The sequence below is a fragment of the Xylocopa sonorina genome, chromosome 4 (assembly GCF_050948175.1).
Source record: "Xylocopa sonorina isolate GNS202 chromosome 4, iyXylSono1_principal, whole genome shotgun sequence".
Classification (NCBI taxonomy): Eukaryota; Metazoa; Arthropoda; class Insecta; order Hymenoptera; family Apidae; genus Xylocopa; species Xylocopa sonorina.
In genome coordinates, this window is record NC_135196.1 from 14,954,522 (window position 1) to 14,977,941 (window position 23,420).

The 23,420-nt window shown below is 31.8% G+C and overlaps 4 protein-coding genes across 8 annotated transcripts; 3 read left to right on the forward strand and 1 right to left on the reverse strand.

The window, feature by feature from the left end:
• Positions 1-108: 108 nt before the first annotated feature.
• Positions 109-10,280, forward strand: Apkc (protein kinase C iota type). 5 transcript variants are annotated; one of them, XM_076893804.1, is made up of 10 exons: positions 109-294; positions 723-808; positions 1,418-1,635; positions 6,281-6,331; positions 7,132-7,217; positions 8,160-8,445; positions 8,508-8,960; positions 9,160-9,632; positions 9,824-9,939; positions 10,139-10,280. In XM_076893804.1, the coding sequence occupies exons 2-10, from the start codon at positions 753-755 to the stop codon at positions 10,224-10,226; spliced, it is 1,827 nt and encodes a 608-aa protein (XP_076749919.1). In that variant the 5' UTR covers positions 109-294; positions 723-752; the 3' UTR covers positions 10,227-10,280. The 5 variants fall into 5 exon arrangements, with proteins under 5 accessions (XP_076749919.1, XP_076749918.1, XP_076749917.1 ...); XM_076893803.1 differs by having other exon boundaries at positions 726-808; XM_076893802.1 differs by lacking the exons at positions 109-294; positions 723-808; positions 1,418-1,635 and adding an exon at positions 3,164-4,030.
• Positions 10,281-10,289: 9 nt separating this feature from the next.
• LOC143422858 (uncharacterized) lies at positions 10,290-10,727 on the forward strand. The gene has a single exon (XM_076893818.1). The coding sequence runs from the start codon at positions 10,290-10,292 to the stop codon at positions 10,629-10,631; it is 342 nt and encodes a 113-aa protein (XP_076749933.1). The 3' UTR covers positions 10,632-10,727.
• A 4,397-nt stretch (positions 10,728-15,124) lies between these two features.
• LOC143422854 (lipase 3) lies at positions 15,125-17,446 on the reverse strand. The gene is made up of 8 exons (XM_076893813.1): positions 17,280-17,446; positions 16,978-17,185; positions 16,533-16,647; positions 16,107-16,350; positions 15,838-15,990; positions 15,649-15,736; positions 15,431-15,576; positions 15,125-15,277 (listed from the first exon to the last, which is right to left on the reverse strand). Exons 1-8 carry the CDS (start codon positions 17,403-17,405, stop codon positions 15,125-15,127), a joined length of 1,233 nt encoding a protein of 410 aa, XP_076749928.1. The 5' UTR covers positions 17,406-17,446.
• Positions 17,447-18,767: 1,321 nt separating this feature from the next.
• Positions 18,768-22,931, forward strand: LOC143422842 (sorting nexin-25). Its single transcript, XM_076893787.1, has 11 exons — positions 18,768-19,061; positions 19,555-19,865; positions 19,938-20,107; positions 20,257-20,651; positions 20,768-21,191; positions 21,265-21,569; positions 21,654-21,911; positions 21,994-22,127; positions 22,204-22,443; positions 22,516-22,798; positions 22,875-22,931. Exons 1-11 carry the CDS (start codon positions 18,843-18,845, stop codon positions 22,929-22,931), a joined length of 2,796 nt encoding a protein of 931 aa, XP_076749902.1. The 5' UTR covers positions 18,768-18,842.
• The last annotated feature ends 489 nt before the right edge of the window (positions 22,932-23,420 follow it).

The following is a 23,420-nucleotide window of genomic DNA, read 5'->3' on the forward strand; positions in this document are numbered from 1 at the left end:
CGACTGTTGGTCGGGCTTTGCATTAGTGCACATGACAGCCAGAATCGATGCAACTGTTGCATACACAACCTTATAAAGAATATGTATCTAATAAACATGGCGACTGCCAAGTGAAAACGCGTTTCGTTGTGTTAAGTACTTTTCAATTTTCTGTTTATTATATGATTATTTATAATCAATAATTTGAAAACTCAGACGATTATTTTGTTTCGTTAAAGGAACGAAATAAAAGTATCCCACTTGACGTATTAATTACATCACTTTTCGAAAAATCATCGCGGTGAATCAGAAATCGTACGTGCATTAAAATTAATATGATTTTAAATAAGATTAAGTTTCGTGCATAGCAATTGTTCTACATATTTCAGAATTGACAAAACTTTTAACTTATACATTTCAACTGATTTAATTAAGGAATTATTTGTAAACATTTGGTGAAGTACCTTTTCTTAGAGAAATATACATTTTTATTTAATTCAAATTACAATTATTCTAATTAAAAATGAAAGTTTGGTTAATAATATATTTTCTGATATTATACACAATAAATATAAATAAACAATTATAGATTTAAATGTTTATTACTGCATAACTGGATTAATATCTTTATCAATATTGATTTGGATTATTGAACTCTTTCTTTAATATTTGACATAATAAATTAGAATAGGTATTGTATTTATGTATGTAATTTAACAAGATAATAATGTAATTTTTTTCAGCAGGAAGATTAGCATTTATCCTAAATAAAAATGCCTACACAGACAACAGAGAATGATGATATTCGAGTGAAAATTGTTTATAATGGGTAATATATGTAATTCTTTGGTAATTTAATTTTATAACTGTGTATTTTGTATGTAAATTATTAATTAATATGTTACAGTAAGTAATTACTATAGTAGCTCAATATAGAAACTAAAATAATTAGTTGAAAGTAAATTTAGAAATATAAATATATGGAACGATCTTATGTTATTCCTATATAATTGTACCTGAATTTGTCTAAATTATTTTAACCTTGAACCATATAAGAATTATGTAGTGTGTAGTTAGAAATTAATTAATTGAATATTAAATTCTTTTCTTTACCCACACACACATATGTATAAAATATTTTTATTACAATAAAAAAAGGAAAACAAATTGAAGGCTTACAATAGAAAATGTGTAATTCTTGTTTTGTTTGGTTTAAAATATAAATATTTCACACCAGTGCTTTAACTTTATGCAATTCAACATTTTTATTTTTTATTTGTGTTTTAGTACTGAACGATAACAATGTTGATATGGTAATAGAATTTTAGAAACTTATTGTCAATTAGCTTATAATGCAAATACTTTTCTCAAAGTTTAAAATTTTTAAATATTATTTAAATAAAGAAAAGATTATGATAATGGTTTAAATTTGTATTAGGGAAGTGCAGATTACGTATATCACTCCTGGCATTTCGGTAGATACACTACGAGAAGAAATGCGTACAATATGTGGATTCTGTGCTGCGGGACAAGATCAATTTACAATGAAATGGGTCGACGATGAAGGAGATCCATGCAGAATTGCTTCTCAACAGGAATTGGATGAAGCACTACGTCTCTATGAATTGGAAAAGGATACTGAAATAACAATACATGGTAAGTATGTGTTATAAATGTAGTTAGAATGACAAATTTTACATGTTATACTTTTATGGAAGTGTAAGTCGTATATTCTTTATTTAATTTGGTTTATGATGATCTTGTGAAAATACTTGTAATCATAATCTAAGTTGATGTAATACAGAATATATATTATTAGTATACATATATTATTAGACATTTATATTATGTGTATAAATAGTATCAAATATTTACAGATATTTGCTATATACATAATTATGTATTTATTTATTTTTAAGATTAGTAATTTTGTTAAATATTGAAATATTTTACTTAAATTATACAAATTAAAATTTTTAAAGATTAAATGAAATTATCATTCGTTAAATAATATTTTTAACAATTTCCGATGCGAACAATTTAATGCGATCTTACGCTAACACATAATATTATAATTTCGTGCTGCAAAATCAAAAATGTGCTATTCTCTGTGGTGAAATAACATAATGTAATAATTTCTGCAATGGAGTTTCAAATGCGTTAATATTTGTAGGAAATGGTACAGTGTGTTTTTTTGTTCTTGTGCGATAAACTAAAACGTGTAATTTTTCATAAGACAAATGATACGTGCCACTTTTTGTAACATACAAGAAGAGTGGAAACATAACTGAGAAAAGTGAGAAGCGAGGGAAATGTTAAAAAAGTAAAGCACTTCAAATGGAGAGAAAGATGACAAGGAAAAGATAATGGACGGAAAGTAAAGGGGATGAGGGAAAACGAGAAAAAGCTAAAAGGTCGAGAGTGGGAGGAGTACGCGAAATGTATGAGAAAAGAAAGAGAAAGGGTTGGATAGTTTGTTAAAAAGAAATCGGCACTATTTTCGAGAATGTGCCTTATAGTTAAACGGCGTTTGCGCATTTCGTAAAGTAAAACGCACCGGGCGGCGGCAGTAGTTAACGAATCTCACGGTAGCAGTCGATATTCTTACGCGGACCGATTAGCTACGAGAAGTTTTCCTATACCAGAACCGAATCCAAAACGAATGAAGATAAATTATCGAATCTTGCTGAAGAAAGAAAACTGCACAAACAGAAGGGAAAACCTGAAATAAAAACGTGAAACGAAAAAACGAAGACCTCGGGTCGTGACAAAAGAAAGGAGGGAAAGTACATTGATTAGTCTGAAAGCCATTAGCGAATGATAACGGCTCTCGGAGGAGAGACTAGCGGTAGAGGACGATCCATGTCGAGAGGTTGTAACAGTCACTATACTTTTAATAGTCACTATTGTCAAAAAGGTTACATACGAAAGTGACGATAAACCAACATCGATCGCGCTGACTCGTCGCATTCTCAGCCGGGTTCTCCTGCAAGAGGTCCGACTACGGTAAAAGACGAGGATAGAGAATCGCAAAGGTGCAAGAAGGAGAGAGAATCTGGGGAAAGATAGGTCGGATGAAGTGAGATAGACTAACAGAGAGAGCGTGCGCACGTATACCCGTAGGAAGGAAAGTAGGGAAAACTTGGGGTGGGAGTCAGGGGGTAATAGCGAGCAAAAGACGGGAGCCAGTGGTGTACGACTGTTGGTGGACGATATTAGGCAACCAGGATAGAAGTTTCAGATAAATACGGGTAAATTGCTTACAAAATGGCGTGGGGTTATTGGAGTGCAACATCGGTTAGCGATCGGGGTCGATCACCTCGTCGTGAGAAGGATAAACAACAGCATCAAGCATTGCATCAGCAACAGCAACAACAGTATCATCAAGCGGAAACGGGAGGGATGTACGGTGTGCAGCCAGTACAAGGTGAGCTCGCCGGTGTCAGCTCCTCCTGTGCCGTTTCTACAGGGGCGAGTGTCGGTGCTGGTAGTGCTGCAGTGGAGGAACCACCCTGCAGTATGATGATACAGGGTGGTTCCTTCTATTCTTATTCTGCGGCGACGGCAGCGGCTGCAGCTACCGTTGGGCGTAGGATACCTCTTGCCATTGAAGGAGGTCCATCTACCTCTTCCGCTGGTATTCAAGTATTACCAAGGGATCGACCGATTAAATCGAGCACCAGTGCTTATCCACCGTCGCCGAGTAGTGATTCAGCTGAGTACGAGCAACCAATCGCCGGTCTACGAGGCGAATGTTCACCTCATAACAGTCCCCACGACGATATATTCGCTCAGCCTGGTACCTCCTCCTCCTCCTCCTCCAGGATGAAGCTTTTATGCGACAAAGGCATGGATGACACGTCCGAGGTCGATCTCGACGAGATTATCGCACCAGAGATGATGTACGCAACTGCTAATCGAGCTGTAGGGACCAGTACGTGTCGAGTGCATGGAACATGTAATCCACCACCAGATACTGTACCACCCATGCCATCCCTCATCGATGATACTACCGGAGCCTCGCAATTTTGGTTCAACGACATCACCTGGGGTATGTCTTGACCTGGCTCCTCGCTAAAGCGAACAGAATTTCGCCGATTTCGTTGCAACGAAGCACGGTCATTAATGAATGGCTCTGTTTTACTACTAGCAGTTATTTATTTTTTCTTATCATTTGTTTTTTATTTGATATTGCACGCATCTTGTATAGTTATCTATTTAGGCGAACAGGTGTTTTTTTTTTATTATTACAGTACCAATGTAATCATAAGTTGATTCGAGTTGATTCGAATGCTCAGATAGAATTACTAAATATCGATCGTGAAGAAACGTGTGTGTTTTTGATACAACGGTGTGCTAACATATGCGCTTATCTAATCTATGTCATCACTGTACCTTTTCAACTATTCCTATACGTGTTCTGATATATTCATCGTGTTGTATTTTGTTTAACGTTGTTCCAAACTTTTGGGAAATTTTACTATTCGCTGGATATCGAGACACTTGATATAGTATTGTGAGATTTCTTTTAAATCCTTACTGTAGATTTTTTTAAATACTTTCTCTCTAAGTGTATACGAAGTAGCAAAAATTTTAATTACAAATAGAATGTTCCAGAATGAGTTGTACCAATGATCGTTAATATTTTTTCGTTAATGTACCGCGTTTGTTTAGCTAAATGTAACAGCGGATATTGAAATCAACGTTGCAACTATTCTCTGTGCCTACTCATAGCCTATGCCGATAAAAGCGATAACGATGATCGCATCAATTGAATTCAATGTTATCCGTTATCGGACCGCGTTTTATGATCAGGTTATAAAATAAAAGTAACAGTACAGGATATACTTCACGGCAGGTAACGACTTTCGATATCTAATACAGATTATTATCTCCATACACAATTTGGCGGACGTGAGTACTAGGACACATTGCGTACGCAGTATATACACGTTCCAAATATCGTTTCTTGTCTATTCATGCTGTGCGTTAAGGAGAGTCAAACAGAGAAGCAGATATAACGCTATGATGACGTTATACATAATGCATGAACTACGTTAGTACTCGTCTATGTTTCTGTTTAATTTAACTGTTTGTGATCCAAGTTATGTTTGTAATATTTTATTCATTTAATTTGATACTTACTAAAACGTGCTGTATAATCATACGCTTCTTTTTATACATTATCGAGCATTAAAAAACACATTTTATAACGGATGAAACAGAATCGCGAAATTGGAAAATGCGATGCGTTCAGTTAATTTACCTTAATTGATAAGTTTCTAAATATTTTGTTTGTTTACACAAACATGTATAATATTTGCAATTGTACGGTAGAAATTTTGATTGTAAGCTTATTTATGTTCAGGTGAAATATTAAACCATCTCGCGTAAGCGTATAATCCAGCGGAAGAGTAAAGGAAGGGGGTAGTTTCGTTGTATAAAGACATATATTTCCGCTTTTGACATCCAAGAGGCATTATAATTTACGTTATATGTGTGTTAATTGAAATGAGTTAATTGAAAAGAACGATTACTATACTACATATATAATTACAGTGAATTAAATATAGTAAGTTGAATTTGTGACTTTAAATCGTTCAGCATGAAGTGTTTTGATATTGTTTACAGCCCGTAGCAGAAATTTATTCAAATATTGTAATTAATGTCAAATCTTTTTTACGATTCTGCAGCATGATGTTTATAAAATTGAGTTTAGCTCTTTTATAATTTTCTCGTTTTTGAATGCTGTTTAGAATAGCCTCTTTAGAAGAGAATCTTCCTCTCTAACTAAAGTAGAAATCTTCCTTTCTATAGATCGTATAAAAGTGACGAAGCAAGTCGCGTTAACCGTTGTAACCATAATCCAAGCGTATTAATTAATTAATTAATTAATTTACAAGTGAATCCTTGGACTAATTTTATTACAGAAGAGCTTATTTTGCATGATTGAATATTCAAGAGATATTCTTTCCGTGCCTTAGAGCTGGATTGCTGATCGTTCTGAGTGCACTACAATAAATTAGAGACTCTAGGTACAATCGGTAACTCATGTTACATTAATCTCGTCAAGTTGGTCATGCTCGACTTATCATGTTTATCGATTCTTAGAATGCAGGTAAAACATCTAATAATTGAAATGAACTTTTTAATTAAAAGTATAGCTCTATTTTTGATGCTGTTTGCTTGGCACATATTATCTTAATTCGAAACCATTTCTGCGTTTTCCTGTTCAATATTCAGAAAATATGAAATGATAATCAATTAATATGAAAATGAACAGTTCGGTTTTTTGTTACAGTTTTTCCTAATGTGCCGCCTGCACCAGGGATGCCCTGTCAGGGAGAAGACAGTGAGTTTTCGTCGCCAAATAATCAAGTCTCGAACATACACGAAGTTTCCGTTATTTAGTGATTTTCGACATTTATATAATACTAGCCAGCGAGTTATTGGAACAGAGATATATTTAAATTTCTGATATACGAATAACCTGGCTTGATCGATTCATATTAGGGGCGAGGAAAATGTTTAATCAATTGTTCGCTTTTTCTGCTGAATTCGTTTTAGTTCTCATAAAACATCGGCTATCCTAATTCGCTTATTTTAATTTACATCATTTACATATTAAAAAACATATATAATACATCTGATACTCAATGCAGCGACTCGCGTCAGAATACGATTTTACCATGTTTCGATAGTTTCTATTTTAAACATCGCGGGTTCCGTGCGATTATCGTGTTTACAAATTTTCTGGCATGGTGTTTCTGCCCTTGCTCAGAGTATACGATAGTTTTCACGATCGGGTAGTATGGAGGGATTTAGGCCAATCGCAGTTTTACTGAAGATCCTTCAGTGCGGTATTCCAACGGGGATATACTCCTATTTTAGTTTTAAATGTGGCGCATCTTTTTTTTTTGTTATTGTTGTTGTTGTTGTTGTTGTAGTAATTGATAAGACATAAACGTTATTAAAGGCACGCATGTGTAACATCGATGACACGCTTGTTTGTCTCTATTAATGTTACAAATCCGTATATTCCCGAGGAAGTAATAAAAGAACAAAATGAGAAATTAAAAGATTATTAGGACAGACTTTGATGCCGACCTTTCTGGCTCTTCCATGATATTTATGTTTTTTCATTTTCCAAAGGAAGCATCTACAGACGCGGCGCACGTAGATGGAGGAAGCTGTACCGAGTGAATGGTCATATATTTCAAGCGAAACGTTTCAATCGGGTAAGCATCATTTCATTCAATATTGGCTCACTATTATTTTCCCCGTTTTTTTCTCTTCTTCTTTCTTTTTGCTCATCCTTTCGTATTATTTCCTACACATTTGCATTAATCACGCCCGGTAATACCGGTGTTACCTTTTGCTACGCATCACTATTCCAGGATCCAGATATCATCATGGTGGATAGATTGTAATTCCTGATCAGATGAACTTGCTGGCTAGTGAACATTATGATCGTTTTGTGCATTTAACTGTTGAATATAAATTTTAATAGTGATATCCTCCCCTTGAATAATTAAGAATGAGAATGATGTATGCCTGTGTTATATTATTATTTTCAGTAACGAATAGCTAGTAAAAGTTATTATTTCATAGAAAGTGGTATTTAAATTTTTGTAATGAGTAACATACTTCTGTTAATCTATCATATTAGACGTTATAATCTTTTTAGAATACGTAATTTATCTCTGGAAGAAGCTAGAATTCTTACTAAGGCCAACAGTTCAGGCAATGAAATATAGATATGATGATTTTAAAATTCCGATACAAACAGAGGAAATATCTATTGTTAAATTGTCTGTTGCATTTTTAATTCTTTTGACCTGACCTTTTTGTATTCTGTATTTATTTTGCCCTTTTTGTAACAATCGATAGTATTAGACCATGTATATATCCGTAGAAAAACTTTGTGCCAATTTTTCAGATTTAGGTACATAAGTTCCACTTATTTGAGAGGGGCATGTACGTCCTAGCAGAACCGTTGAGTGTTAGTTAATGTAAATAAAAATTAGTTATTTTTATTTTTTTAGCAGGAAGTTATAAATAGTAATTGAATGTTTCGGTCGGGTTAGTTCCATATCCTTAAGATTTCATACGATATTCGAGTTGTATTTTAAAAGTAACGAGTGACATTTTTGCAAATAATTTTTTTATAACTTTCGTAGCGAGCATTTTGCGCGTTCTGCCAGGACCGGATTTGGGGACTAGGTCGGCAGGGATTCAAGTGCATCCAATGCAAGCTACTGGTGCACAAAAAGTGTCACAAGGTGGTGCGCAAGCCATGCCTGAGTGTACAGCAACAGCAACAACAACAGATACAAAGCACAGAATCACAGACGATCGACAGGAACGGCGATCAACAACAGCTTGATTCTGTTCAATGCAGCCCGGTAGCTCATCTCGAGGATGAGATCTCAGAGTCGTCGATTGTCGAGGAGCATTCACGCAATCGTAAGAACATTCAATGTTTAAGTACTCAGAACTTGAAAAAGCTAAGCGACGTTTATCTACAGGAACTGGAAGTGAAGAAAGAGAGGAATTGTCGCTGGATACGTTAAACGATGCGGATAATTCGAATGATATGCAGAGGCAATATTCATTAAACGATTTCGAACTGATTAGGGTAATCGGTCGTGGTTCCTACGCGAAAGTTTTGATGGTAGAATTGAAGCGTACAAAGAGGATTTACGCGATGAAAGTAATCAAGAAAGCCTTAGTAACAGACGATGAAGATATCGATTGGGTTCAAACGGAAAAGCACGTATTTGAAACCGCCTCGAATCATCCTTTCCTCGTGGGACTTCACTCATGCTTTCAGACACCTTCTCGTTTATTCTTCGTGATTGAATTCGTTCGCGGTGGTGATTTAATGTTCCATATGCAGAGACAACGTCGTCTTCCGGAAGAGCATGCCCGATTTTACGCAGCTGAAATCAGTCTCGCCTTAAATTTTTTACATGAAAAAGGTAAAACAAATGTTTTTAATGGAATATACAAATTGGAATATATTACCAAATATTGGGAACTGCGCACAGGGGATTATAAAGAATAAGTTGTGCGGATTGAAGATGTTTCCTAAAAAGAAAAAATAGTAGAGTTTTGGTTGATAATAAGAACAGTTATCTCCTTCGACTCACGAATTAACACATAATTTTGTTTATATAGGTATAATCTACAGAGATTTAAAACTGGATAATGTATTACTTGACCATGAGGGACACGTGAAATTGACTGATTATGGAATGTGCAAAGAAGGTGTTCGAGAGGGCGACACAACCGCTACATTTTGTGGCACTCCAAATTATATAGCGCCTGAAATATTGCGGGGTGAAGATTATAGTTTCTCCGTAGATTGGTGGGCGCTTGGTGTACTTTTATATGAAATGCTTGCAGGTCGCAGCCCGTTTGATATTGCGGGCGCGTCAGAAAATCCAGATCAAAACACTGAAGATTATCTCTTCCAAGTTATTTTACAAAAAACTATTCGTATACCAAGGTCATTGTCAGTTAAAGCAGCATCAGTGCTTAAAGGTTTCCTTTGTAAAGATCCAAATGAAAGATTAGGTTGCGGCAAGAGGCCAACTGGTTTCCTTGATATCGTTGCCCATCCATTTTTCAAAGCGATAGATTGGGAGATGGTAATTCTTGTTACTTAAAAGTATACTGGCTAAGATTACGTCCTTTAACGTTTCGCATCATTGATTTAATGTTGAGCTCGGATTATATCCATATATATATATATATATATGTCTCATCAGCCATATAAAATAAGATATTAATCATATAAGAAATGTATCATGGACGTTGAACATTATTCTTAATTTTTTAGTTGGAACAAAAGCAAGTGACACCACCATATAAACCAAGATTAGATTCTGACCGTGACTTAGCAAACTTCCCACCAGAATTTACAGATGAACCAGTTCATTTAACACCGGATGATCCGTAAGTTCTATTTGTACATGTAATGATGTATATTTGAGCTTGTTTTGCAAGTCCATATAAACGATCATTTTCAAGTTATGCATTATAAGAAAAAAGGAAGAAATTGAATTTCTTGATTTTTTCGATTTTAGGATATTCCTTTAATGATAACCACAAAGTAAATTAATAAAATAAACTTTTAACATGAAATATTTTACAGGAGAGTGATCGACAAAATTGATCAAAGCGAATTTGAAGGCTTCGAATATGTGAATCCATTACTTATGTCTCTTGAAGACTGCGTGTGACAAGAACCACTCGTTATTGTGCCGCGTCACAATCAAAATCAGCAACAATTACAATCGTGTTACATGTACGAATTGCAGGACAAGCTTGCAAAGCTTCGTATCGATCCCCTATTGAATATCAACTCAAGAAATCGAGGTTATCACAACAATGTTTTCTTAATGACATATTCTGAAGAGAATGAGAACGACAATAATTATACTGAATATCGGTTATCGCCACCTTTTCCATTCCGATACGAAAGTCCGATGTGCTCCAGTTCTCTAAGTATCACAGACGTTATGTACGGCTCTAGCAATAACAATGAGATCATTAGTAACTATGAGGAACACAATTACGATGATGAGGAAGACGAAAGTCCAAAGAAAGGACTTTTGAAGCAAATGTTTTGCCTTCCATTAAATTAAGCTAAATAAGGCTTGTTTAATATTACGAGATTGCCTCTAATCAATAGTGAATATACATTTTGTAGATTGCAAGAGATTTGAAATCTGTAACAACGTTGAAGTTTACAAAAATCCTTGTATTAAGCATTGAGAGGAAAAATGTATTTAATTTGCGCCACATATTATATACAATCGTGTTGAACTCTTCTTTCACATGGTGCTGCAATTTATGCGTATTAATGGGTATTATTTTCAGCTATTTTTAGAAGAGGAATGAATTAAAACGGAAAATGTACCTGACTGCTTCGATTAATCTCATAGATAATATGTCATTCCGTTGTGCAGTCGTTCTATTAATACTTACGAGCATTGTACGATTCACTATATCGCTTGCATGAACGTATTCACTAAAAAGAAAAAGAATAGTAACAAAATATTTCTAACGAACTAATATCTGTTTACGCAAAAGTTACTGTATATTATAAATTAATTACATTTAAACAAGAATATAACGAACGTGAGTATAACATTTCTAAAAAGATTACTTTTTTCTACATTTTTCTTTGTTTTTATACTAACTGTTTAACAAATATGATATATTAGTAAAACATTCTAAAAGAAAATTGTTAATTGCGATGTATATGAAAGAAGAAAGAAAAAAAGGAAAATCTTAATTACATCACGATATATAAAGTATTATAAATTCTTGTCAAATGTTTTTATTTATGTTTCAAGGACGTAAAGGTTATGCAGTAAATAATTTTGCTGTAAAATGTTTTTTGCAAGCAAAGTATCGCCAAGTTTTTCTTGATTAAATTTACTCAAATTCTTAGTCTAACACAAAGTATTAAACATTATCTAATTTATGGAAGTAACAAAGATTTGTTCTTTTAAAAGAGTAAAATTACACAAAATGATAAATATTTCTTTCGTATTTTAAGTAGTTTGATTTTACTGTGAATGGTAAACCACTTACATGGATATGGAATGAAGGTTTTCCACTGCCATATGTTTTTTGTATCTCGTATAAACCTCACCCAGCGTGTAATTGCGAAAATACTGAAACATATTTTTTATACTATTAGCTTTGTCAATATCTTTTCCTCATAGATAAGTTTAATAAACAAGATTAAGTACATATTTACCGAGTCGGAAACATTTGAAATAAATAATACACATTTTGATTTTGTGTAATTTTGCCCTGATACTTATATTTAATGGAAAGATTAATAAGTTACAAAGATATGATCATCAGTTATTTCGAAATTATGCCAAAATTATTCACTGCTAACAGTTGTCCGTTCCTGTGATTACTGCATGTATAAAAAACAGTTAAAAAATCTTATTAAAAAAGAAGATATAGAAAATTATGAAGGTTTGACATAAAAATTAGGATAGCCTGTAATAAATTTAATAATAAGGACACACACGAAAATGAAATTGCCAAAACACGTTATGTAAAAGCAGTTTTATACAAAATTAGTAATTTTCCTTGAATTTTACCATGCCGGATATGTATACTATATTATGCAGAGTGAGACATTTTGACTCTTGCAAATTTCAAATACAATTCTTGAGTCGATTTAAATTAATTGAAATACAAATTTTATGTTTTAAACAATAATATACGAATTACTCTCATTTCTGAGTATATCGTTTAACTTCTTTCTTTGTTAAAAATAAAGTCACAAATTTGTTTAAAATGAGTACACACAGTGAATCTAAACATGTTTTCACTACTTTAAAATTCATTGTATAGTAAAATCAAAAAATTTTGATTGAATATTTCTTTTGGAAAATACCACTATTCTTATTATATTTACCTTGAAAGCTTAAATTGTGAAGGAATACTTTTGTATAAATTATATGGTTGCTTGTAATGATTCCTTTTATATTATATATATTTGTAACTCAAAAATCAATTCTTTACAGTATAATAATGCTTAATAAGTATTGAATGTGTTTTATATGTTGATTTATGTACAGTAGATATTAACTTAAATTTTCATTTATAAAAGTTATATTATATAATGAAAAAACAATTCAAGTAATTAAAAAAAAAAAAGGAAGATATAATATTATAATGAATTTTAACTAAAATATCTTAATGGTATATGTATATTTTTTTAATAAAGAATGCAATAGTTAGGAAACCAGGCCTCTAAACTTTAACTTCCGAAAAATGTTCAATTTGATTAAAACGATTAATTTTTTCTTTGTACAACTATAATCACAATTATGTGTAAATAGTATAGCTTTATTATTTTTAAAGTGGAAATTTTGGATCGAATTTCTTTACTATTTACATGAGTTTCAGTTACTATATATATACCTATATTAAATTACTAATTATTTTTTATTACTGTAAATAATTATAATAAAATACTTGAACAAGTATAATTTTGTGAATATAACTCGAAATATATTACCAAGATAATATGTTACAAAAGCATTTCTTTTTATAAACAAGGAACTATTGCTTTATTGAAATCATAACGTTGAGGTTGCTCTTTCTGACTGCTCGAATGATCTGATGACTTTGAATATTTTATTTATTCTTTACTATAAGCATACAAAATATATATTATTATGTTTATGAATAATCAAACTTGTTTAAGAACAAATATTTACTCATGTAGAAATGATACATATCACACACATAATGAAGATCTAAAAAGCAAAAAGTTATAAATAGTATGACAGTTAAATAAGTATGTATTCATATCTTTTTGAGATCAACATTGTATGTAAGATAAAAGCTGATTTAATCTGTTTACACAACAGGAATCAATTAATTTTAATTAACATCACTGGTTACATATATGATAAACAAAAAAGTTTCATTTTCATAATTTGTATTTTGTTTTCTCAAGTATAATACAAGAATACTAATATCTTTCATAGTAACGAGGTTTGTCTGTTACCATTAAAAAACATTATTCCATAATTTCGTTTTAAGTGCCTCGCCCTGTATACTAAATGTATATATATTTATGCATACCTAAAATGACAATTGTATACTTTGTTTTATATTGTTTCATTTCTATAAATATATATAATGAATATATATGTATACTTTTAATATTCCACATTTGTAACTAAACATGTAATTTATTTCATATCATATTATTAATATTTTTATTGCTGTTATTATTTTGTTACTGCTATCCAAATGCACATTGTTTTTCATTGCAGTGATGTTGAAAGTTATCATTGCAACATTTGAATGTGACAAAAACTTACCAACTGTACTTCTGTTTCTTAAATTTTTTTATGTTACCTATACAATTAATTTTTAATTATTTTGTCAGTATTTCATTTAGGAACAAAATATTCTCAAATTTTCGTGTGTCGAAAAATATGTTCCACATGACAGTTCCAAAAGTATAATTAAAGAAATTATGTATTAAAAATGGCTTCTGCTTTAAGTAAAAACTATTGAAATGAAGAAATAGAACTAAAGTTATATATTATTTAAATACTCTACTGTTATAGATAGCGCTCAAAGTGAAATGAAGATGCCTGTTATCTTAGATCACATATATATAAAAGGAATTTTACAATTTATGCATTGTTATTTGAAACTCGATTTTGAAATCGCATTTGGTCAAAAATCGAGTTTGTATACTGATGTAATATTATTAATAATAAGTAAAAATTTCAAAAAGTATGAGTCATACAGTTGATTGAAATTAAAAATATACAATTACATTAAAATTATATAAAATGATATTATATTAATAAATTGTACAATTATTACATAATCACCGAGGCAGAATAAAATTTTTGCGTAGCGCATCTTGTTTTTATGACAAACTGGTCGAATAATTGCATATATTATAGTTGTATTTAATCGAAACAGAATGAAATTCTATGTAATGCGCTTTCTTCATAATGAAACAAAAAAGAAAATCAGATAGATATTAATATAGATGTATAAATTCATTTATCGAGTTTTGTAATAAGTAACTGAAAGAGAAATTAAAACAGTTGTATAATTTGTTATGCCAATGATATAGCGACGTTAAGTAATGACAACAATGAATTGATAATTACGTTTCTTGAATTATATTGAAATGTTATATATGATAACGTTAATAATTATTAATAGGATTTTTACAAATTTTTAACTTGTTTTGCGTCTATCTAAATATTATTAGTTGTCTGATATATGTACTGTATAAATAAATTTTAATACAATAGCATTTGGAAACTCTGCATTGTTAACTTTTACTTTTCTAGTATAATACAATACTTGAGTTCTCAAAAGCTTTAAATAATGATAGCTTTACAATCAACATGTTTATTTACATTTTCATTAAATATTATTATATCTATTTTTAATACGCTTCCCTATATGTTAAATAATCGTTAAAATTTTCAATTATCTTACGTTTGTAATATTTTCCCATTATTTTTGAAGGCAAAAATTACGTTAAAAGTAATACTACGTTTCATAGCAATTATATTATATTGAATAACATAATAACGAAATTAATATAATCTATTATAACTTATGTATAAAGAGTCAATAATTTTAATATAGGTTCAAATATGATCGACACTGAAGATTCTCCCCATAGAAAATCATAATGACTGAAATATTTTGTAGGTACTACTTCATGAAACACAATATTATCGAGTTTACTTTTCAAAAGATCCAAGTCCTGAAAGGAAAACAAAACTTATTAATTTTTATTTAAATGTTAATAGTGTAATAGATTTTTTATTTAAATAATACTGTACGATTTATCATACATACAGTATTAGACTAACAAATTTAATACTATGTTTCGTACGACTGTTCATTACACTACTACCGTTTTCGTTACAAGCAAATCGGTGTCACTGCTGAAGAATGCAATTGGCGTAATTATTTTGTTTAAATTGTAATCTGGTGGTTCTGAAGAATTGTAGGCGTAATAATTTTTCATGCTATTACCATAGTCGAATTGTCTAAAGCGGCCTAAAATTTTTCATTATTTTTCATAGTTGAGAGGTATGCATTATTACTACATTTAATAATTTAATTATTTACCTGGATGTATATATCCTTGTCCAAAATGAACGACTTGCTTCCAAGAAGCACCAGCGGGGATATGATTCCTAATCATTGATAAATCCGCCTATTAAGTTAACGAATAAAAGTTTGAAAAATATATTAGGCGGAACAAAGCTATATTCGTCTAACTTGGCAAAAATTAAACTATAGTCATTAAATTTTTACCGCACTCGAATTCGATTGATTGAAACCAGTAACCAGGAATATGATGTTGTTGCACAAAAGTTGTGTCCTATCTTGACAAAGTATGTTCGATACGAATTTTTCCCAAGTAGAACGTGAGCGTAATTCAGGATAACCGAACGTTTCACCTATCCACTGCGCAATGTAACAAAAATTTCACAAAATGATTATTAAAATATATATAAATGCAATTGTCTGATTTAATTCTGTTATATTCGGCTGTTTTATGTACATATTCCTATGTAACTTACTACAGCAAAGTATGTTAATTTAGCAAGTTTTGTAATCGGACCGCGTATGTTGCCGGTGAAGGCTGCAGGTGCAAGGCCAATCATTAACTTAATTTTTTTGTTGTATGTGGGCCTTTGTGACATCAATACTAAAAACTGTGTGACACCTTGAGAATGACCTATATAAAAAAGTTGGTTGCAATTCGTTTGCTCGAGTATGTAATCGATCGTTGCTGGAAGGTCATAAGTACCGAGTTCGTGATAACTATAAAGTAAAGAAAAAAATTAATTTTGTTATATATAAGTATATATAGTTATCACATTTGAAATAATGTTTAAGTATAAATTATAATATTTTCGAGGATGTATAATACATAAAAAAGAGCCGTAAAGAAAAGAAAGATAAGAAACATGAAGAACATGCAAATCCGCAAATATTCATCATACCTAAAGTTCCAAAAATGTCGATCAGTGGATTGCATAAAGCGATGATTTCTCGAATAAATATTACCTCTGTTATTTCCAAGCCATACATCGTACCCTGCATTCGCTAGTATGTATGCTAAAAACATTATAACTTTCTAAATTAACAGGTAAACTTTAATTTACATTGTAAATCATTCTAAAACGAAAGTTAATTATATAAATCGTCAAAAGAGAGCACAGGGTGTACCATTTTGTACCACGTTTATTGTCATCGTTTTTACTGTTCTTTTTATTTTTCTATTTCATTCCTTTAAATTTATTTTCTTTAGTTAATCTATTTTCTGTTCACATTCCATATTAACGTTATGTTCGCATTAATATATTTAAAAATTAAGAAAAAATAAATTAGGTAAACGCGTTTTTAAATTAATAAGTGAATAAAAAAAACGGCAAAATATATAATTACCTAATCCTCTCTTTGGTCCCATTAGGACCCAGTCCGCAGAACTGCCCGTCAAACCATGTTGAATTAAAATTGGCCGCTTTGCATTTGCAAAATTACTGTTGCAATTAGAGAGACCGTATGGGAGTCTATGAATTTCCAAAATATAACCGTCATCCGTAATTACATTGTGAATTTCTGACTGGTAGCCGTGTGCGTTGATCAATTCAGGCTATTCGATAAATATACAATATATAATATATTTGATTTTCCATCTAATGTACATGTGTTTTGCGTAATCGCGCGCGCAACACGCATATACTTACGGTTTGGTGTACAATGTTTACCCTATTGTTGGATCTACATATCGTTATTGCCAGGAGGCAATTTAAAATAAAAAATTGCAATAACGGAAGACCGTACATCATGGTCTTGCGTACGAGACAGATCATCAGAAATAAGAGACGTGGGTATTTTATATAGAAGCCGGTTGTTTCAGAATTATCGGTAAGACCTTCATTGTAGCTATTTCATTTTGTCCTCTTTCGCTCTCGATCTTTAACGTGCGTATCATACATTGCGTATCGCTGTAGAATTGGAAAGTGCATACGGTAGGAACAGATGAATTGTATTATGATTGGGAAATAAAATGCGGTGCTGAGAGGCCTTGGATCCCTTGCAAATCCATAACTTCCAAATTATAAATTTGAATGCGCACTCCGCTTGCATATATATTTCAACTTTATAATGTTTCAAAGATTATACAGATTTTAACCTTGTAACGGTTAATTGTTTATTGTGGAAAACCATAATACGCGAAATAAGTATTTCGTAATCAACCTAGGTTGATTACAACATTATCCTGCGTCGCTTGAACTTATCGATGGCAAGTGATTTAAAATTCTTTTATTATTGTACTAATTGGCAATTATAATTGAACAGCTAAAAAAGTTATAATAATTAATGTAACTGAATACAGACATACCATTTTTCGATGAATTTTACTACTCCAACAAAATAAAATTTCACTTTATCAGAGCAAAGTACGTTCACTAGATTGTTATATATTAATATATATGTCTTTTTAATTCTTTGGTTCAAATATAAGCGTTAATTTTTAACACATTGTTTTGACATTATATCACGTATATTCTGTACACGATATAAACTTCAATAACTTTCGCATTTTCTCAACTTCAAATGATTTTTTGTGGAATTTTCTTCATAGACTGAAGAAACTTTCCCAACAAGCAAGCGGAAAATTTACGTCTATAAAAGAAAGAGGGAGAGGTGCTTATTTAAAAGGTATATCATGAGAGAGAAATTTTGTTCAAGTTATAAACGATCGTTTAAAGAAATCTGAAAATTTATATTAAATATTCGTATGATTTTAGAAAAAGGAAAACATTCTACAATAAATTTGATTAGACTAGTATATTTAAGATAGACGCGATTGTTTGAACGGATATAAATGGTGGAAAGAAAGAGAAGACTTCCCATCTACAATATGAAGTTCTATGACTGTAACCACGATCAAAACAATCGAATATCTATCGGAGAATGATTGTGTGCGACTATTGTTGTAATCAACGTGTAAAGAAGTAGTACAAATCGCACAATCCTCTGTCACGAATGGATAGTGATCTCTTCGTGCATGAGTATCTGTTTGGTCAAGTGGTGGAACTTTGTTTGTTTGTCAAGCGATATATGTTACATTTGTGTAAATTCTAAACGCGTGAAGCTTGACAAGTTTTAAACCACCAAGAAGATGACTGTATTATTGATATTGTTCGTTTCATTCCACGGTGCATACGCGTGATGGTATAAAAAATTATGAAACTGAAGGTACATTATTGATTGTCACGCGATTAAAATTAAAATCCAAGACGATGTGGTCCGGTATTCTTTATATACCAATTATAACTGCGTTCTTCTATTGGAATAATTTGTTATGGTGCTATGTATTTGGTATGCTAACTATATCTTGTTTCTTCCTGGGATGTTTAATCGTTATGTTTATAAATATTGCTCTCTCTCCGAAACATCAAACTGGAGCAACTACTATAAAAACAATAGCAGAGATGGATGCGTTTCATAATCTATTAATGGTTTGTATCCATGCAAAGTGCTTGGAATGTTTGCTAGACAATGTTTAAGGGATGATTTCTGAGCTGGCTTTGAGCAACTCTTTCTTTGTACAAATGTTTCCTTCAGCCTTACTAACTAGTTATTAATGTAAAATATCATTATTCAGTAAGTTTTTCAAAAGAGAAGATTGTTTAGGAGAGAATTGTTTGAGACCAACTTGGAAGTCATCCTTCAAACATTGTCTATCAAATATTAGAGCAGGTAGTAGATTATTATTTTAACTTACTAGTAGAAAATATTTTACGCTTTTATTATAAGATTGAGATATTTATGTTTTATTGTCTTTTGTATTAGTGCATTCAGATATAGATAAGATAACTGATATTAAATATAAAAATTTTATATCATTTATCTATTGATTCCAAGATTATAGATTATTTTTCTATAATTGAAATATTTTCGATTATAAATCTATTAAATATAATTTAAGTTATACATATATTGTTATTTCAGAAAGGATATGTTGCTAAAACTACAAACACCAAAAGACATGCAAGATACCCATTGGTGTTTACTCGTATGGTGGATGGAGCTTTGCAAAATTTATTGGACTTAGTTTTCCAGGACTTTGTTGGCCTTTGGTTGGACGAATTAGCTTTCAATTCCGAGCAAATAATAGATAATATGAAGCAAGATACATGGGGTGCGATTCAGACTCTTCATGATCGTTTATCAAAACTGGACCCTACAAAATTAGTTGTTTGCAATATAGTAAATAAAATTACATTTCATTTTGAGAAAATTAGGATTGCTCAAACTGCTTCGTAAGTTTGACCAAACATTCTTATTTGCTCTCACATTTGCTGCAAAATAATTTTGTCAACACGAATGCATAGGTCAGAAGGTGAAGATCCAGTATTTATATTGTCGGCTCATCTAATGTCACCTACTACTGAATTAGACTACTTAAGGAAAGTTAGTGAACTGTACATTTTATTTTTGTTACCGCCTTGTTATTCACTGGCACCGATGAAATATTTATTAAGGGAAGTTCTTGCATGTAAAAGTAAGTATAAAGTAAAATTATTTATTTATTAATTAGTATAAGATATTCATCGATTCAAAATGTAGAGTTTAAAAGTTAAAGTGGTAACACCATCTGGATATTTGATATATAATTTTATCATATATCATGCTTTGTATTTTTTTTTTTAGTATTGAAACCAGCAATAGACTTGATAACAAACCCAGATTACATAAATCGGAAAATATTATCATATATCGATCAACAACAGCTAGCAGAAGCAATGCATAGAAAAACATATGAATACGCCGAATCATTTGAGGATTTTATTCGTATGATTAAAAGTTCTACAGACTTGGAGGTATTAAAGCATATCAGATATAATATTGTCACTGAAATAATGCAAGCTACAACAGTGCAAAATGTTAGAAGAGCACAAGGTTTAGATCCAGATAGTAATGCACTTGGTAAATCTGATGCCATACAAGCCCGCAAGTTGAAAAGGTACATCAGTCAACTAACATATGCAAAAAACACATGTGAATGTCACATGCAATCATTAGGATGGAATGGATATCCTGTTCAGGTTATAAAATTCATCTTTACTTAACAAATAATAATAATGATTATTATTATTATTATTATTATTATTATTATTATTGTTATTATTATTATTATATTTTAGACGACAATATTTTATAGGCTAGCGATGTTACTGATGCAGCAGTAGTTACGGAAGAAAGAATTTTACCGTTGCAGTATATTTTAAACAACGTGATTGGCAGGCGTTACCTTTCACAATTTCTTGAACAAGTTGCTAGTCAAGATTTAATCAGGTATTGGGCAGCAGTTCAAGAATTACGTAGCGCAGATAAATCTAATTGGCATCAATTGGGAGCTGAAATTTTTTACACCTATATAACATCTCCCACTGCTGAGATAAGAGTTGATAGAACCATTCGGAAGAAAATGGAAAGCTTTTTGCTAGGTGATATAGGTCCTAGCGTGTTTTATGAAGTACAAGATACCGTTGTTAAGACTTTAGAAGAAAAGTATTATCCATCGTTTGTAGTTAGCGAACAGTACAAAAACATGCAAAAAGCTTTGCTCAACGAGAGAACAGATGGTTAGTGTTAAAGTTACCGATATAAAAGTGTAACTGTAATATTAAATATTTATTAACGATATAAAATTTTTAGATCTAGCAGAGGATCGTCATATAGGAAATGATACATTATCAGAGAATATATCTTTACTTGTTGGAGAACATTCAAACTATGCCCGCAGCAAGTTGGACCAGTTACAAGAAAAATTGAATAACAAAATGCAGGCTTTGCAAGCATTGAAATCTTCGTTGAAACCAGAGAGTAAAGTTTTAAATTTTTTAGCTAAAGAGGTTGAATGCTTGCAAAGTCAGAAAAGGCAGTTAGAAGCACATTTAACGCACACTGAAATGTGGGCAGAACATTTGAGCCATTGGAGAGCGGAAGTGCAAAGTGCGGAAGTAAATAAAGTTCGATTCGTCCGATTTATGATACTGATAATTATTCCCGTATTAATCACTATTTTCTTTTTTTTCTTTAAACAGATACCAGATAATGGAGAGTCTCCACAATTTGTTCTGGTTGTCCATATGGCAGAGGATGAAGATAACAAAGAAAGCATATGCAGCGGTTGGGTTGTATTAAGGAAATTACAAGACTTTCAAGACCTTCATAGGAAACTTCGTCAGCTGTGTCCTAATGTGAAAAATTTAGATTTACCATCACAACCGTTAAAGTTCTTTGGAAAATCAGATAAAAATACTTTAGACAAAGCTAAGGCACAGATACAAAAGTATTTAAATGTAAATTTTATATATTATATGAGCATAGTGGATCTTCTGACTTAGACATTTTTTTAACTGTTACTACTTTTAATGTTTTCAGTTTGTTTTAGAAGATGAAAAATTGAATCAAAGCGAGGCATTATATACATTTCTTAGTCCAAGCTCGGAACATTTGAAATATGCTTCTCCTTCTCCTAAAAAGTCTCGCTTTTCTCTATCTACATTGTTTAAAACGTTTGTAGTCATTTTCGTTAATAACAATTCCACGTGATTCTTGTAGAAGAATATTATTTGAGAAAATTGATTTTAGATCTAACAATAGCAACGAGATTCGTGATAAAGAAGACGAAGAAGATTATTCACTACTACTAGATGATACTGATAGCGGACGATCAGCCACGGATGCGTATCTCCTCATTAATAAGGATGCTATCGCAGAACCTCTTTATACGCTTTTAGGAGAAATTTTCGATCTAAGAGGGGTATTTAGGTGGCTTCGGCGTTCCTTAATTACGTTCGTTCAAATTACTTATGGCCGTACTATCAACAGGTACAGTATTATAGCCAAAATATTTTTAAACCTAAGCATTTACGAAAATTGATAACAATTGTTACTGTTCAGGCAAATTAGAGAAACTATTGCGTGGGTATTCTCAGAACCTATGCTTCATTATTACATACAATTATTTACCAAGTCCTGGTGGCCAAATGGTCATTTGGTATCGGAATCGAATCTTCGTACGGATGAAGAGAAATTGAAAACTCGAGGTGAAGCTCGGAGACAGTTTCTGAACAATATACCTGACGTATTAACTAATTTAGTCGGGGCGCAGAGTGCTCAACGTGGCGCAATTAAAATTTTCGATTCCTTGCAAAACGTCAATTTAAATAAGCAGTTATTTTATGTAAGCAATCCAGAGTTATATGAATTTTTACCAACTATATATTCTATTACACTGTATCAATCATTTCTTGTTGTAGGATATTTTTGAAGTTGTGATGTACGAAGTATTCCCAGAGTTTAAACGAGTACAATAATCTAAGTATGTTGAGACGTATTTACAGTTGAACGTTTTTTTATATAATTTAAGCAATTATATGTAAATTTTCTGTTTTTACAGAAAAAATTGTATATTCAAGACTTGTTAGAATAAAAATAGTACAATTTCTTTTACAAAATCTTATTTTTTTATAAACAAATTCGTGCTTTCATTAATTTAACACTTGCACGTAAACATTTACAAAGATAAAGTTCTTTTACCTCTTGATTTTCTTTACGCATGGCGCCATCTGCGTGAAAAGTGCTGAAACTGATCGCACATCGTTACCGACAGCAAAGTAGACCATCTTGGACTACTAGCGCCATCTCTGTAAAAAGTGCTCAAACTGCTCGCACATCGTTACCGACAGCTAAGTGAATTACTGCGCGAGTGGCGCCATCTCTGTGGAAAGCGGTGAAACTACTCGCAGAATAGTTCCCTAGTTTCTCCACGAGATGGCGCCAGCAGGCGGTCAGTGCAAGTGGCG

Coding starts and splice junctions, on each gene's coding strand:
- Apkc (XM_076893802.1), top strand. CDS start 3,247: ATGGCGTGGGGTTATTGGAGTGCAACATCGGTTAGCGATCGGGGTCGA. Junction 8,446..8,507: donor CGAGGAGCATTCACGCAATC/GTAAGAACATTC, acceptor GTTTATCTACAG/GAACTGGAAGTGAAGAAAGA. Junction 9,940..10,138: donor CATTTAACACCGGATGATCC/GTAAGTTCTATT, acceptor AATATTTTACAG/GAGAGTGATCGACAAAATTG.
- LOC143422858 (XM_076893818.1), top strand. CDS start 10,290: ATGTACGAATTGCAGGACAAGCTTGCAAAGCTTCGTATCGATCCCCTA.
- LOC143422854 (XM_076893813.1), bottom strand. CDS start 17,405: ATGATCTGTCTCGTACGCAAGACCATGATGTACGGTCTTCCGTTATTG. Junction 16,351..16,532: donor CGACATTTTTGGAACTTTAG/GTATGATGAATA, acceptor TTTACTTTATAG/TTATCACGAACTCGGTACTT. Junction 15,737..15,837: donor ATCAATCGAATTCGAGTGCG/GTAAAAATTTAA, acceptor TTAACTTAATAG/GCGGATTTATCAATGATTAG.
- LOC143422842 (XM_076893787.1), top strand. CDS start 18,843: ATGTGGTCCGGTATTCTTTATATACCAATTATAACTGCGTTCTTCTAT. Junction 20,652..20,767: donor GGAATGGATATCCTGTTCAG/GTTATAAAATTC, acceptor AATATTTTATAG/GCTAGCGATGTTACTGATGC. Junction 21,912..21,993: donor AGATACAAAAGTATTTAAAT/GTAAATTTTATA, acceptor TAATGTTTTCAG/TTTGTTTTAGAAGATGAAAA.